At 40.8% G+C, this 12,409-nt stretch overlaps 1 protein-coding gene across 1 annotated transcript; it reads left to right on the top strand.

Moving 5' to 3' along the window:
* Positions 1-846: 846 nt before the first annotated feature.
* LOC145059895 (receptor-like protein EIX2) lies at positions 847-3,570 on the top strand. The gene has a single exon (XM_079007659.1). The coding sequence runs from the start codon at positions 847-849 to the stop codon at positions 3,568-3,570; it is 2,724 nt and encodes a 907-aa protein (XP_078863785.1).
* Positions 3,571-12,409: the final 8,839 nt, after the last annotated feature.

The following is a 12,409-nucleotide window of genomic DNA, read 5'->3' as shown; positions in this document are numbered from 1 at the left end:
ATATATATATATATATATATATAACAATTAAAGGTGTACTAGTTCTGTTTCCTCTTTTATATTGGTTTATGTGTGAAAAGAAAAAATTAATTTGTTTAACATAGTACCAATGCTAGGGAGGTCTAGAAAGTGTGGTTGTCCATTCTTTAATTTTGTAGATGTAAAACATTTTAGTATAGACTTATTAATAAAAAGAATTGCGTTCAATTGTTTTTCAAAATATATAAATTGCAAGTTTGTTAGTGCTACCCTCTTGTTTTAGAGTCAATACCAGTGTAGCACTTTAAAAAAAAAAAAAAAAAAAAAAAAAAAAAGATGTTATTTTTAACAATGTAGGAGACCATGGATTAAAGAAGAAACAGACCAACTTGGATTGTTTCTAACTAGTTTACGACTTAATTAATTAAGTGAGATAAGTTCATTTCATAGTCATTAAATTCTTGGACCCAAATGATATCTATCACTGTACTCATTGATATCTACTATATTTGATTTCATCAGTTTGATTTTAGGGACTCATGTCATATAACTAAAGGATCAAAAACTATCACAAGATGGGAAAAGATATAAATCATACGTACAAATTTCCAAGACTTGTAAGTCTTTAAATGTCTAATTTGGGGGAAGCTGTTTCAATTCATCTTTAATCTGTCTTACATTTTCGTTGAAATTTCATAGAAATTACGTATGGTAGGCCTCACACAAATAGACCACCAGTTTGAGGTTGTTCATTTGAATTTTTCAACTTCACAATTGAGACTATATAAAACCCTCATGAGGGGCAGTTTGTATATGCATCACTACTGAAAAAAAAAATCATCAAGATTTTATTAACATTAATACATAATGAATCCTTGTGTTTTTATAATTTTCCCACTTCTCTTACTACGCCTTGAGACTACAACTTCCAACCAAGTGGGTGGAGGAGATGACAATGTTGTTATGAAAAAGTGTTCCGATAAGGAGAGACGTGCACTTCTTGATTTCAAAGCTCGCCTCCAAGACCCTGATGAAACTCTCTCTACATGGAGATCTGAAGAAGAAGAAGATTGTTGTAAATGGAGAGGAGTCACATGCAACAACCAAACAGATCGTGTCATCAAGCTAAGTATTATCTCTGGTGGCCTTGAAGGTGAGGTTAGCAATTCTTTGCTTAACTTAAGCTACCTGACTCATCTTGATCTTGTCGATAATTCTTTTCATGGAATTATTCCCACGTTCATTGGTTCCATGACTCGTTTAAGGCACCTTGACCTTGGTTTGAATCATTTTAATGGAACCATTCCCAGGTTCATTTGCTCCATGACCAAATTAAGGTACCTCAACCTTGGCAATAATGATCTTAACGGAACCATTCCCAGATGCATTGGTTCCTTGACAGAATTAAGGCACCTTGACCTTTCTGGTAACTCTTTTTATGGAATCATTCCTCCAGAGTTTGGAAATCTCACCGACATGCAATACCTTTACCTTCCAGATGTTGGAAGCTGTAGAGTTGAGAACCTACAGTGGTTATCTCATCTCTCTCATTTGGAGCTACTTCAACTGGATGGGATTTCTCTAGCCAAACAAAATCATTGGGTAGATGTGATTCTGAGTCTCCGAAAACTATCATTTTTAAGTTTAGATGGATGTGAGCTGTCACAGGTCATGTATCCATATTCTTCTTCATTTCTCAACTCTTCTTCATCTTTATATTTCCTAAATCTCAGAAACAACAATCTCACCTCTTCCATGTATCATTGGATGTTCTCATTAACCAGCAATAGCCTTCGTTTTCTTTCTCTCTCTGGGAACATGTTAGATGGGATACCCAAATATCTTGGTAACCTCTGTAGTTTGGAATATTTTGCATTTGATAACAACTCTGCTGTTGTCAATTTTCCTGATTTTCTCAACAACTTGTCGTCTGGATGCACATCGCTTACATTACAAGAGTTGTTTGCTCCACGTAACCGATTTATAGGGACACTCTCCAATGAGACCCTATCATTGAAAAATCTTGCCAGTCTTGATATGAGCTCTTGCAATCTAGGGCCTCACTTCCCCAGATGGATTCAAACTCTGAAAAATCTTTCGTATCTTGATATTGCCAATAATAGAATTTCAGACACAATTCCTCTAGGGTTTTGGGACATGTGGCCTTCTAAATTAACATATCTCAATCTCTCTTCCAACAACATCAGCGGGAAAGCACCAGATTTATCATCAAATTTTGGCAACAATTCTAGGATAGATTTGAGTTCCAACAGATTTTATGGTCCAATAACAAACGTCTCTTCCACTCTGACATCACTGCATCTTTCTAGAAACAAATTCGATAGTGGAATCTCCTTCTTATGCCAAATTGACCAGGGGTTTTTAGTTGTTCTTGACCTCTCCTATAATCTTCTAAGCGGACAACTTCCAGACTGTTTGTGGCATTTCAAAGAACTAAAAATTCTTAATCTAGAACACAACAAACTATCTGGAACGCTTCCTACCTCTGTTGGATCTTTGATAAAATTAGAGGTATTGTATTTGTACAAGAACAACTTATCTGGAGAATTGCCTTTGTCTTTAAAGAATTGCAAAAGGTTAAGTTTTTTGAATTTGGAGGCCAACAAGTTTTCTGGTAACGTGCCTGTTTGGATTGGGGAAAACTTATCTAGGTTGTATGTCCTTAACCTAAGGTCAAACTCGTTCTTTGGAACCATCCCTTTACAGTTATGTCAGTTAGCTAATCTTCAAATTCTGGATTTGTCACTGAACAATCTCCATGGACCCATCCCCTCGTGTTTGGATAATCTTACAAACATGGTTCAAGAAGGTTCATTAGCAACACATAATGTGCATTCCTATTCAATCGAATGGTTTTACTCAGTAGCTGGTATGTATTTTTTACTTCCTAATAAGTATGTTGACCATGCAATGATGGAGTGGAAAGGATATGAACGTGAACTCACCAGTACTCTGGGATTGTTAAAGAGCATTGACTTGTCAAGCAACAACATAACAGGACAAATTCCATATGAAGTTACCAATCTCTATGGACTGCATACACTCAACTTGTCAAAGAATGGTCTGCTTGGAGAGATTCCTGAAACAATTGGTCAAATGAAACAACTTGAAACTTTGGATTTATCTAGAAACAATTTGTCTGGAGAGATGCCATTAAGCATGTCTAGTTTGAATTTTTTAGATCTTCTTGACGTGTCATATAATAGCTTGTCAGGGAGAATTCCATCCAGCACTCAACTGCAGTCTATTGATCCTTCAGGATACTATGGAAACCCGGGACTATATGGACCTCCCCTTACCAAAAAATATGATGGAGATGAAGAATCAGAAGCACCAGCTGTCATTGGTGAGAGTGAGGATGGTGGGGAAGACACAGATGAAGTTTGGGGATGGTTTTATATTGGTGGGGGAACTGGTTTTGCTACTGGATTTTGGATATCAATTGGGGCTTTACTTCTCAATCGTCGAGGGAGACATGCTTTTTTTCATTTTTATGATAGATGCAAAGATTTGGTTTATGTGAAGGTGATGGTGTTCTTTGCACATCTGCAAAGGGTTGAACATAGATAGTCTTGTAAAATCATGCTTCACTTGTATTTGACAGGGTTTTAACTTTTAAGTCCCTAATATCAATAAAATTACCACCAACACCATGGATGGCCTTTCTCTATTTGTGTCAACTAAGGCAACCTGAAAACTTTATATTTTAAATCTATTTAATTAATGTTGTATATTTTTAATGAACAATTTTAAAGGACAAATCTCAGTGTTGGTTATCTGTGGAAGTGATACTAAAATATGGTCCATCCATATACACTTGTTACTCACATGCTTTAATTTGTGGGTAATTTACAAAAGATTGGCTAAAGTGGACTAACTGATCGATAAACAAAGGACATGAACTCTAAATTTGGGATTTTCAGTTTAGACTTTCTATGAAAGCAGGATTTCATTATATACTAGAATAATTATGTCTTTTTTATTGAATTTAATTGGCATGCATTAGGTTTAATACGGAACTCCTCAAATTAGACTATATTTCATATAGATTATGAGGTTAAGATGTCTTTCTATGTATATTCTCAAATTACACTTTGTGTTGTAAGGTAAGAATGTTTATTAGAAAAATATATCCAAATTCCAAGTAACAATTAGATATCTGATTAGATAGCCATCATTCTAGTTATAATACCTCCCAAAAAGTTTTTTTTTTTTTGGCATTTTTATATGATACTAGTATTTAATTTACAAAATAATCACAAAAACAATAATCTTAAAATGTTTGAATTACTATTTAATCCATCATAGCCAATATTTAAAAAACAGGATTGGTCATCTTAGTGGTTCGATGGTCAAACAGTCGGACTGGTCCAAAAACCCGGATGACATCATTATTATTTATAATTAAATATAAAATTATAAAAAAAATACAAAATATAAAAATAACCTCCTTGCAGCAGCAGGTGAATGAAAGTTTCACTATATATCTTTACTATCTTATAAAACAAATCCCACTATTTCTAAAAATAGATTGAATAAAATAATAATATTTTTTTAAGACGTCCAAATCATTAAGCTAATTGTACAACTAATCACTAATAAAATAATATTAAAATTTAAACAAACTCCTATAAATCTTCTCTTCCAAGGTTTTGACCAGATCTTTTTTCATCCAAATAAATACTTAACACCCTATAATTTGGTCATTTCATTAATTTTCTTTATTTTTAATATGACATGTTTCCTAAAACAAACTAATGATTGAATTGAAAATAATCATTCTCCATCAAAAAGAAATTAATTGTCGAAACAAACTATTTGTCGTCCGGCGCTTTGCGCGGGTAAACGGCTAGTATATATATATATATATATATATATATATATATATATATATATATATATATATAAGAAGAGTCGTCTTTACTTATTTCTAAATAATGTGATTAATATAATTATAAAAAAAACATGTGAAGAGAGATCAAAGGGCATGTGTAGCATTTTGGTGGATAGTTGTGTGTCCCACATTGACTCAACAAAGAAAGAAGTACACAAACATCATTAGAAAAGACTGAACATTTTCTAGATCGGTCTGGGTCTGCTAATGTGCATACGAGATTTGTTTCGGTCTTGGTCGTTGTGATTGTAAAACGACTTCTCTCCCTCAAAAGGAAAATCAATCCAAATGGCGTAAGCCTAGGCCCGCCTCAAATTTTTAATTTTTTATTATTTTTCTATTTTATTTGCTTTTAAAGATAAAAACCATTTGCAAGTTATTTAAAAAGAAACATTTGTAGTTCAGTTGGGAAAGCGCCTTATCCCTTTGGCAAATAATGGCAGTTTGATTCCAGAGTGTTACATTTGGCATGCTTTTTTTTTTTTTTTTTTTAGGTAATTCACTTCTAAAGTTACATTTAAGTCCCTCATATTTAGAAGGTCAGTTCTTTTAGTAAGTTAGTCACCTCAAATTTTATAAATTTGCATAATTCCATTTTTAACTAATTTAATTTAGTTTTTAGTTTTTCATTTTAAGATTTATTTTTCTTATATATAAAAAACTTGTATTTAGGGGGCTCATTTTCACTTTTCGCATAAGACCTTCAAAATCAATAAACCGGCTATATATATATATATATATATATATATGTAACATCCCGAAATATCAAGAGTAGAGTGAAGGGCTAAAAGAGTAAATGGGGAAAGAGCAACTCGGCGAGTCCATGTGTGGACTCGGCGAGTAGAGTCGTGACTGGGTCGCGTGTTAAGTAGCCGACTCGGCGAGTCAATGAGATGGACTCGGCGAGTAGGCGCTGAGTGGAGAAAACCCTAATTCTCGGGGTTGAGCCCTATTTAAAGATCATTATGTCTCCTTCTCAGCCTCTCTATCACCCCTTGAGTCCCAGAAACCCTAATTTCGAGGAGAAGCACCATGGTTGAGCAAATTGGAGCTTGGAGAGGTGATTGTTGAAGAGATCCTAGAAAAGAAGAGGTTTGGAGCAAGGGGCTTTGCTTGGAATTGAGTTTCATTGCAGTTGGGGCGTCCTCTTGGAGGTAATATCTCGTTTTTGAGCTGCTATTTCTTTAATGCATCATTTTGGGGGTGTTAGAGACCATATCCTTGGATGTATTGGAGTCTAGAGGTTAGATCTGAGGTTGCTACCTCAGATCTGGAAGGGAGAAGGATCAGAGAGCATGAAAGTCCCTGTTTGTGAGTGATTGATGGAGCTATTTTGTCCCAAACCCAAACCCTAGAGTGAAAATGCATAGATCTCTTTGGATTCACGTAAAGTTTGCCACTTTACGTGATGGATGAGTGGTAGGAGGCTAGATCTATGTTTTGGAGCAATTACATGGTCTGGAATGCTTCTGAATGGATTCAGACCGGTGGTACTCGGCGAGTCACATGAGTGTACTCGACGAGTTGCTTGAAGATGAGCTGGGACTCGGCGAGTTGGAAGAACAACTCGGCGAGTTGGAAGAACAACTCGGCGAGTTGGATGAAGATGGCCTGGAACTCGGCGAGTTGTATGAACAACTCGGCGAGTAGGTTGATGATAGTCTTGGACTCGGCGAGTCTGTTCTTGGACTCAGCGAGTTTTGTCGAAGAGTCCCGATATTCCCTGGATGAGTCGAGAATCGGTGAGTCAAGGGATGACTCGGTGAGTTGTGTGCGAGTGGACTCAGAGTTGTTGGACTCGGCGAGTCTCGGGGTGACTCGACGAGTTAGGTCGCGGATTGAGTGAAGTACTGATTATGGGAACTCGGCGAGTCATAGGGTTGACTCGGCGAGTAGGGTCAGTCAGGGGTTGACTTTGACCAAGAATTGACCGTTGACTTTTAGGGTTTGGTCAGCGATGTGGCCTTTGGGCCAAGAGAGGGGTAGAATAGTCTTTTACCCTTAAGAGGGTGCATTGAGAGGATTGATTCTAGTCTCGAGAGTTATAGTCATGAGAGTTTTTGCCTTACGTGTTAGGCGGTGACGAGTTCGAGATTCAAGTGTGGAGATATCTGCTTTCTGCTTGCCAGGTGACTCTTCTCACTATACTTTACCTTGAGTAGGTAACCAGAGTTATGTGACAGAGTATTTGTATGCTATGTATGTTATGTGTTGTACTGCATTATTTCTATGTGATTTATGTTGTGCATGTTTGCAGAGTTGGAACCGAAGGGTTCCTAGAGTTAGAACCGGAAGGTTCCCAGAGTTAGAACCTGAGGGTTCACAGAGTTTGGGTGCACGGACCCATAGAGTTATAGCCTCGAGTGGCTTATATGTGTTATGTGTGTGGTATTTTGGGGAACTCACTAAGCTTCGTGCTTACAGTGTTTGTGTGATGTTTTGCAGGTTTCTTTCGGTATCACGGGACGGCACCGGCTTGATTGTACACACCAGAGAAAGAGTTATGTTTTGGAGGATCCTGGTTTTCTATGCAAGTGAAAATGGAGCTATGTTTTGTAATCCGATTATGAATGAGATTCTAAACAAGCGTTTCTAAGAATAAAATGATTATTTTAAATGAAAATTTGTTTTGAAATTTTGGGTGTTACAAGTTGGTATCAGAGCCTTGGTTTGAGGGATTCGGATGCGCCTTCGGGTAAATCTGGACTCAAACTGAGGAAGTAAGAAAAGTTTTTAAAGAAATAATTTTCTAAAAGTGAATAAGAGTCAAAGAGAAAGCAAGAAAGAGCAGTGTGTACAATCAGCCAGAGCCCGAACGGTGATTTCCCAAAATACCCTTACTTTTGTGTTATGAGATATTTATGATGCACTTTATGAGATATTATTGCATGCTAGAGACAGGCTAGGTATTCCATATATTAGGACTAGAGTGGCCTGATTTGTGATGCCTTAGCTTAGGAATTGCTGTGATATGCGATGTGCTTTTGAGTATGTGGTGAGTGAGAATATTTGATTGGAATCCTTTAGGGGATTTGAGTAGAGGAGTAATCTAGGGGAGATACCTAGATGAGTACTGTGGTATTTGGAGAAAGAATAGTTAGAGCCTGGGAGGGGAAGAGTTGCAGAGTTCGGTGGTACTTCCGAGGATGAGCAGAGCAAGCGGAGTTATCACCCAGAGTGAGTCATATGTATTCTTCGATGCTCGAATGCTGCTTGCTTTGTGCTTTGTGGAACTCTCGATGATGAGAGTCAGCTACCAAGTGAATATGACGATATTCAGGAGGTAGATGGCTGGCATCATTAGGAGCTCTTCAGCAATTGATAGCAAAGAAGTGGGAGGACAACGGAAGAGCCCAGGGAGTAACCCTAGCCAGATGAGTGCGCTGGCAGAGTAGAGAATTTCGCTGGGGAGCGAGCACGCGTGATGGGATTGGTGAAAGAGCAGGTAGAGCAGCTACTTAGGAGCTTTGGATGGTCCGCGTGGAAAGTATGGGTAGATGTGGCAGGTAGTATGGGTCCGTACTACTGAAAGCAGAGGACCCATACTTGATACAGGGAGTATTCTGAAGGTTCTAAGGAGCGGATTGAGGAGTGATGTTATGGTTCGAGTACCCTACATCGGAGCGAATTGAGGAGTGATGTTATGGTTCGAGTACCCTACATCGGAGCGGATTGAGGAGTGATGTTATGGTCCGGGTACCATACATCGGAGCGGATTGAGGAGTGATGTTATGATCCGGGTACCATACATCGGAGCGGATTGGGGAGTGATGTTATGGTTAGGGTACCATACACCGGAGCATATTGAGAAGAGATGTCATGGAATGAGTACCATGGTTCGTAGTGAATGATGCTTGTGGTTCTTCGGTTATCCGGTCACGATTGATGAGGTAGAGATTGGACGCTATGGGTTTTAGGCCTGTAGGCTATGATTGAGTTTGGAGAGGCGTCCCTCGAGAGGGAAGTCGAGAGCCTATCAGAGTATTTTGGTAAGGAGTTAGAGGGAGAGGAGAATTTCGGTCTGATTTGAGCAATCAGTCGATAGAGGAGAGGTCACCTTCTATGTGAATGGTGCTATTTATGTTCGCGTGCGGAACATGAGAGGCCTGATGTTTTAGTTTCGGGGTTTGGGGGTAAACCCTGCAGGTCGTTATTGATGATGATTTCTCCCAGAGTATCAGGTAGCATGTGTGCCGCGAGGCAATGATTTATCATGAGCAGATAGTCAGTTGGAACTGAGATAGTCGAGGACCACACTACACCTATTTGAGTATAGTAGGATGTATTGTAGTGGTATCAGTGGGGAGTTCAGTCGAGTTTAGCAGTGCAGAGAGTTTTCTATCTATGTTGGGTGTTGAATATGGGAGTGGGTCCCTGTTCTTGGGATGATCCCGGTGTTGGAGCGATGTTTGATGAGTTGAGGTGAGGGGTACGATGATTTTGTGGTTCGGTCTATGAGCTAGGGATGTTATTGAGCAGTTGAGTTGTTTGGTACTAGATTGGTACGAGATTTGGAACGACTAGAGGCAGTCGTGGCGAGAAGTTATTGAGGAGTTCATTTGAGGATCAGAGTTATGAGATCGATTAATTTCCTTAAAGGGGATTATCGGATGTTGCGTAGCACTTTCCAGGGGCAGGTGCGTTATTGCTGGTGGAAATAGTTCGTGAGGATGATGAGGTGTCAGATAGTGATGGTTCGAACCCTAAGTGGGGGAGAACCGGGTGGTTTATTGAGAGAACCAGAGATTTGTGCAAGAGCGGTTAGGGGTTGGATGCAGAACCTGCGGCTTGAATTCATGAGATCAGGGTCATTGGTGATTAAGGAAAGGTGCAGGGCGAGATAATGCATGTGATATATGTCTAAGAGGAGGATGGGTGTCTCCACGGCGGGTGGTCAATGATCAGGAATCTGATGGTGGTCAGAGACGTCTCGAGTGGAAGGATCGTAATGATGGTATGGGCAGTTGAGAACTTCTGGGTTGAGATATGGGTAGCCGATTATCGAGTAGCCAATTCTCGGGCTAGGATGTGTATTCTTACTTGAATTTTGAGCAGTAGTGGAAAGGGTTTCGGAGGATCATCAGTGTGTTCTGAAGGGTTAGCGCCTTCCTTGTATTCCAATTGAGTGTTTGGATGCACTGAAGTTGCGCATCGTCTGATATCAGAAATTATTATGGGATTCAAAGGAAATGTATTGTCGTGAGTGTATGGTATTGGGAGTAAGGGAATCAGTGGTCGTGGCAGGATCTTGTGATGTTCTGTTGGGATATTCCGAGGTATCCGGGTATGATACCTTTATTTCGGAGTTACTCGTGAATCTTGAGTTGAAACGATTTGTGGTGTATCAGGTATCTACAGATCTAGTGGGAGCCCTTCGAGTATGGGCATCTAGGGAGATTATTAAGAGAGTGGAGCTTCGCAAGGGTGGGCATTTTGATATGTCGATTACTTTCAGAGTCTGGAATGTGTATTCGAGTCGAGTATGGGTAGCCGCCTGTGATAGTCTGCGGAGCATGAGCTAGTGGAGCTAGAGAGTGTTGTGATACTGCGGGGAGCCGTAGTACTCACTAGTCAGAGGGTGTTGTGATACTGCGGGGAGCCGTAGTACTCACTAGTCAGAGGGTGTTGTGATACTGCGGGGAGCCGTAGTACTCACTAGTTAGAGGGTGTTGTGATACTGCGGGGAGCCATAGTACTCACTAGTCAGAGGGAGTTGTGATACTGCGGGGAGCTGTAGTACTCACTAGTCAGAGGGTGTTGTGATACTGCGGGGAGTCGTAGTACTCACTAGTTAGAGGGTGTTGTGATACTGCGGGGAGCCGTAGTACTCGCTAGATGGCAAGAGAATGTGATGATGGAATGATTTCCAATCAATGTATGATGTGGAAGAGTTTTGGGCTTGAGTAGCCCTAGTATTGAGTTCTGGAGCCTGGGTGTTGACCCAGGGGCGATACTGGGGTCTCCGTCTCTGCCAGGAGATGCGGCGAGATGTGCAGCAGAAACCAGAGATTAGAGTTGAGTCGATCCTCGGTTGGATTGTATTTTCTCGCATGAGGAAAAGAGAATTTTGTGACTTGCGTGCCCCTGGGCCGGGATAGTGGTCACGGGGAGGAAGTTAGCGGGATATTTGGATCATGATATGGGTGACCTTTGGAGGCTCAGCTGTGGAGCCAAAAGCTGACCTGGTGCTCAGTCTCGAGGAGAGATATGAGAAATGAGCTAGAGCTTATCATGATGATGTCTGAGGACACTTTAGAGCGAGCGAGCGATTCAGACGCTCGAAGACATGCTTCGGACATGTGTATTAGATCTCGGAGGGAGTTGCGACACGTATTTATCTTTGGTTGAGTTATCCTATATCAACAGCCATCATTAGTGCACTAGTATGCCACCCTTTGAGTTGTTGTATGGGAGAAGGTGTCGGACCCTCATTTGCTAGGGAGAGGTAGCGCATGGACCCGAGAGTCCTTGCGAGCAGATCCAGACCATGTGCGATACATGGAGTAGTGACAAGGTTGACAAGTGGATTTCCCTGGGTAAGGGAAGAGAAAAGTATGTAACCCCGAGGGGGGGGGGGAAAGTGTTAGTTCACGGAAGTGAAAGTAGTAGTGAGAATGGAAGATTTGGAGTATGGTGGTTAAACACTGTGTCCGTGACAGTGGTATGGAATGACATAATGATGGGATGTCTGCTGAGGACGCGGAAGGGATTCCGCGGGTGTAGAGCCAAGAGTCTCAGGATGGATGCAGAGATGGAGTCTGGGACTCCTAGCTTGATTCTGATCAAGGGTTGTGTGCGTTGTGGTGGTTCCTCCTGGGGATGTTAGAGATGTCGTCAGTGTGACGGGTTTTTCTTAAACCGAGGGTGCGAAGGTTGGTGTAGCATGTGCGTGTGATTGCAAGAAGAGGACTCGTGGGAGTTGCTCTGGGATTGAAGAGTGGGTCCTTCTGTCAGCATGAAATGGATAGAGTGGGATTCGGATCGGGGATCCGATGGTTCGTGATTATATCTAGCTCGTAGGGGGTCGAGCGATTGTTGAGATTTGGAGCAGTGATGCATCTCGGGTAATTCTCGATTGTTGAGTGTGATTATCAGAGGGTACAGCCGGTGCCCGGTTCGAGACGGTGGTCAGGACACCGTAAGGAAAGGGAAAGTGTGTTCGAGTTTCGATGGGTATGCCTTGTGAGACCTGGTCCGATTAAGGCCAGGTGGCACGTGTGGGAGTATTTCTGGAGTTGAGTTGCTGTAGGCTTCGAGGACGAAGCCTAATTTAAGTGGGGGAGAATTGTAACATCCCGAAATATCAAGAGTAGAGTGAAGGGCTAAAAGAGTAAATGGGGAAAGAGCAACTCGGCGAGTCCATGTGTGGACTCGGCGAGTAGAGTCGTGACTGGGTCGCGTGTTAAGTAGCCGACTCGGCGAGTCAATGAGATGGACTCGGCGAGTAGGCGCTGAGTGGAGAAAACCCTAATTCTCGGGGTTGAGCCCTATTTAAAGATCATTATGTCTCCTTCT

The sequence above is a fragment of the Lactuca serriola genome, chromosome 6, assembly GCF_051521515.1.
Source record: "Lactuca serriola cultivar US96UC23 chromosome 6, Lser_US96UC23_V15, whole genome shotgun sequence".
In the NCBI taxonomy this organism is placed as follows: domain Eukaryota; kingdom Viridiplantae; phylum Streptophyta; class Magnoliopsida; order Asterales; family Asteraceae; genus Lactuca; species Lactuca serriola.
The sequence above is the reverse complement of the archived record's forward strand: the minus strand, read 5'-3'. Positions and strand labels throughout refer to the sequence as shown.

What these genes read in the sequence shown, in the direction of transcription:
- LOC145059895 (XM_079007659.1), top strand. Translation starts at nt 847, where the DNA reads ATGAATCCTTGTGTTTTTATAATTTTCCCACTTCTCTTACTACGCCTT.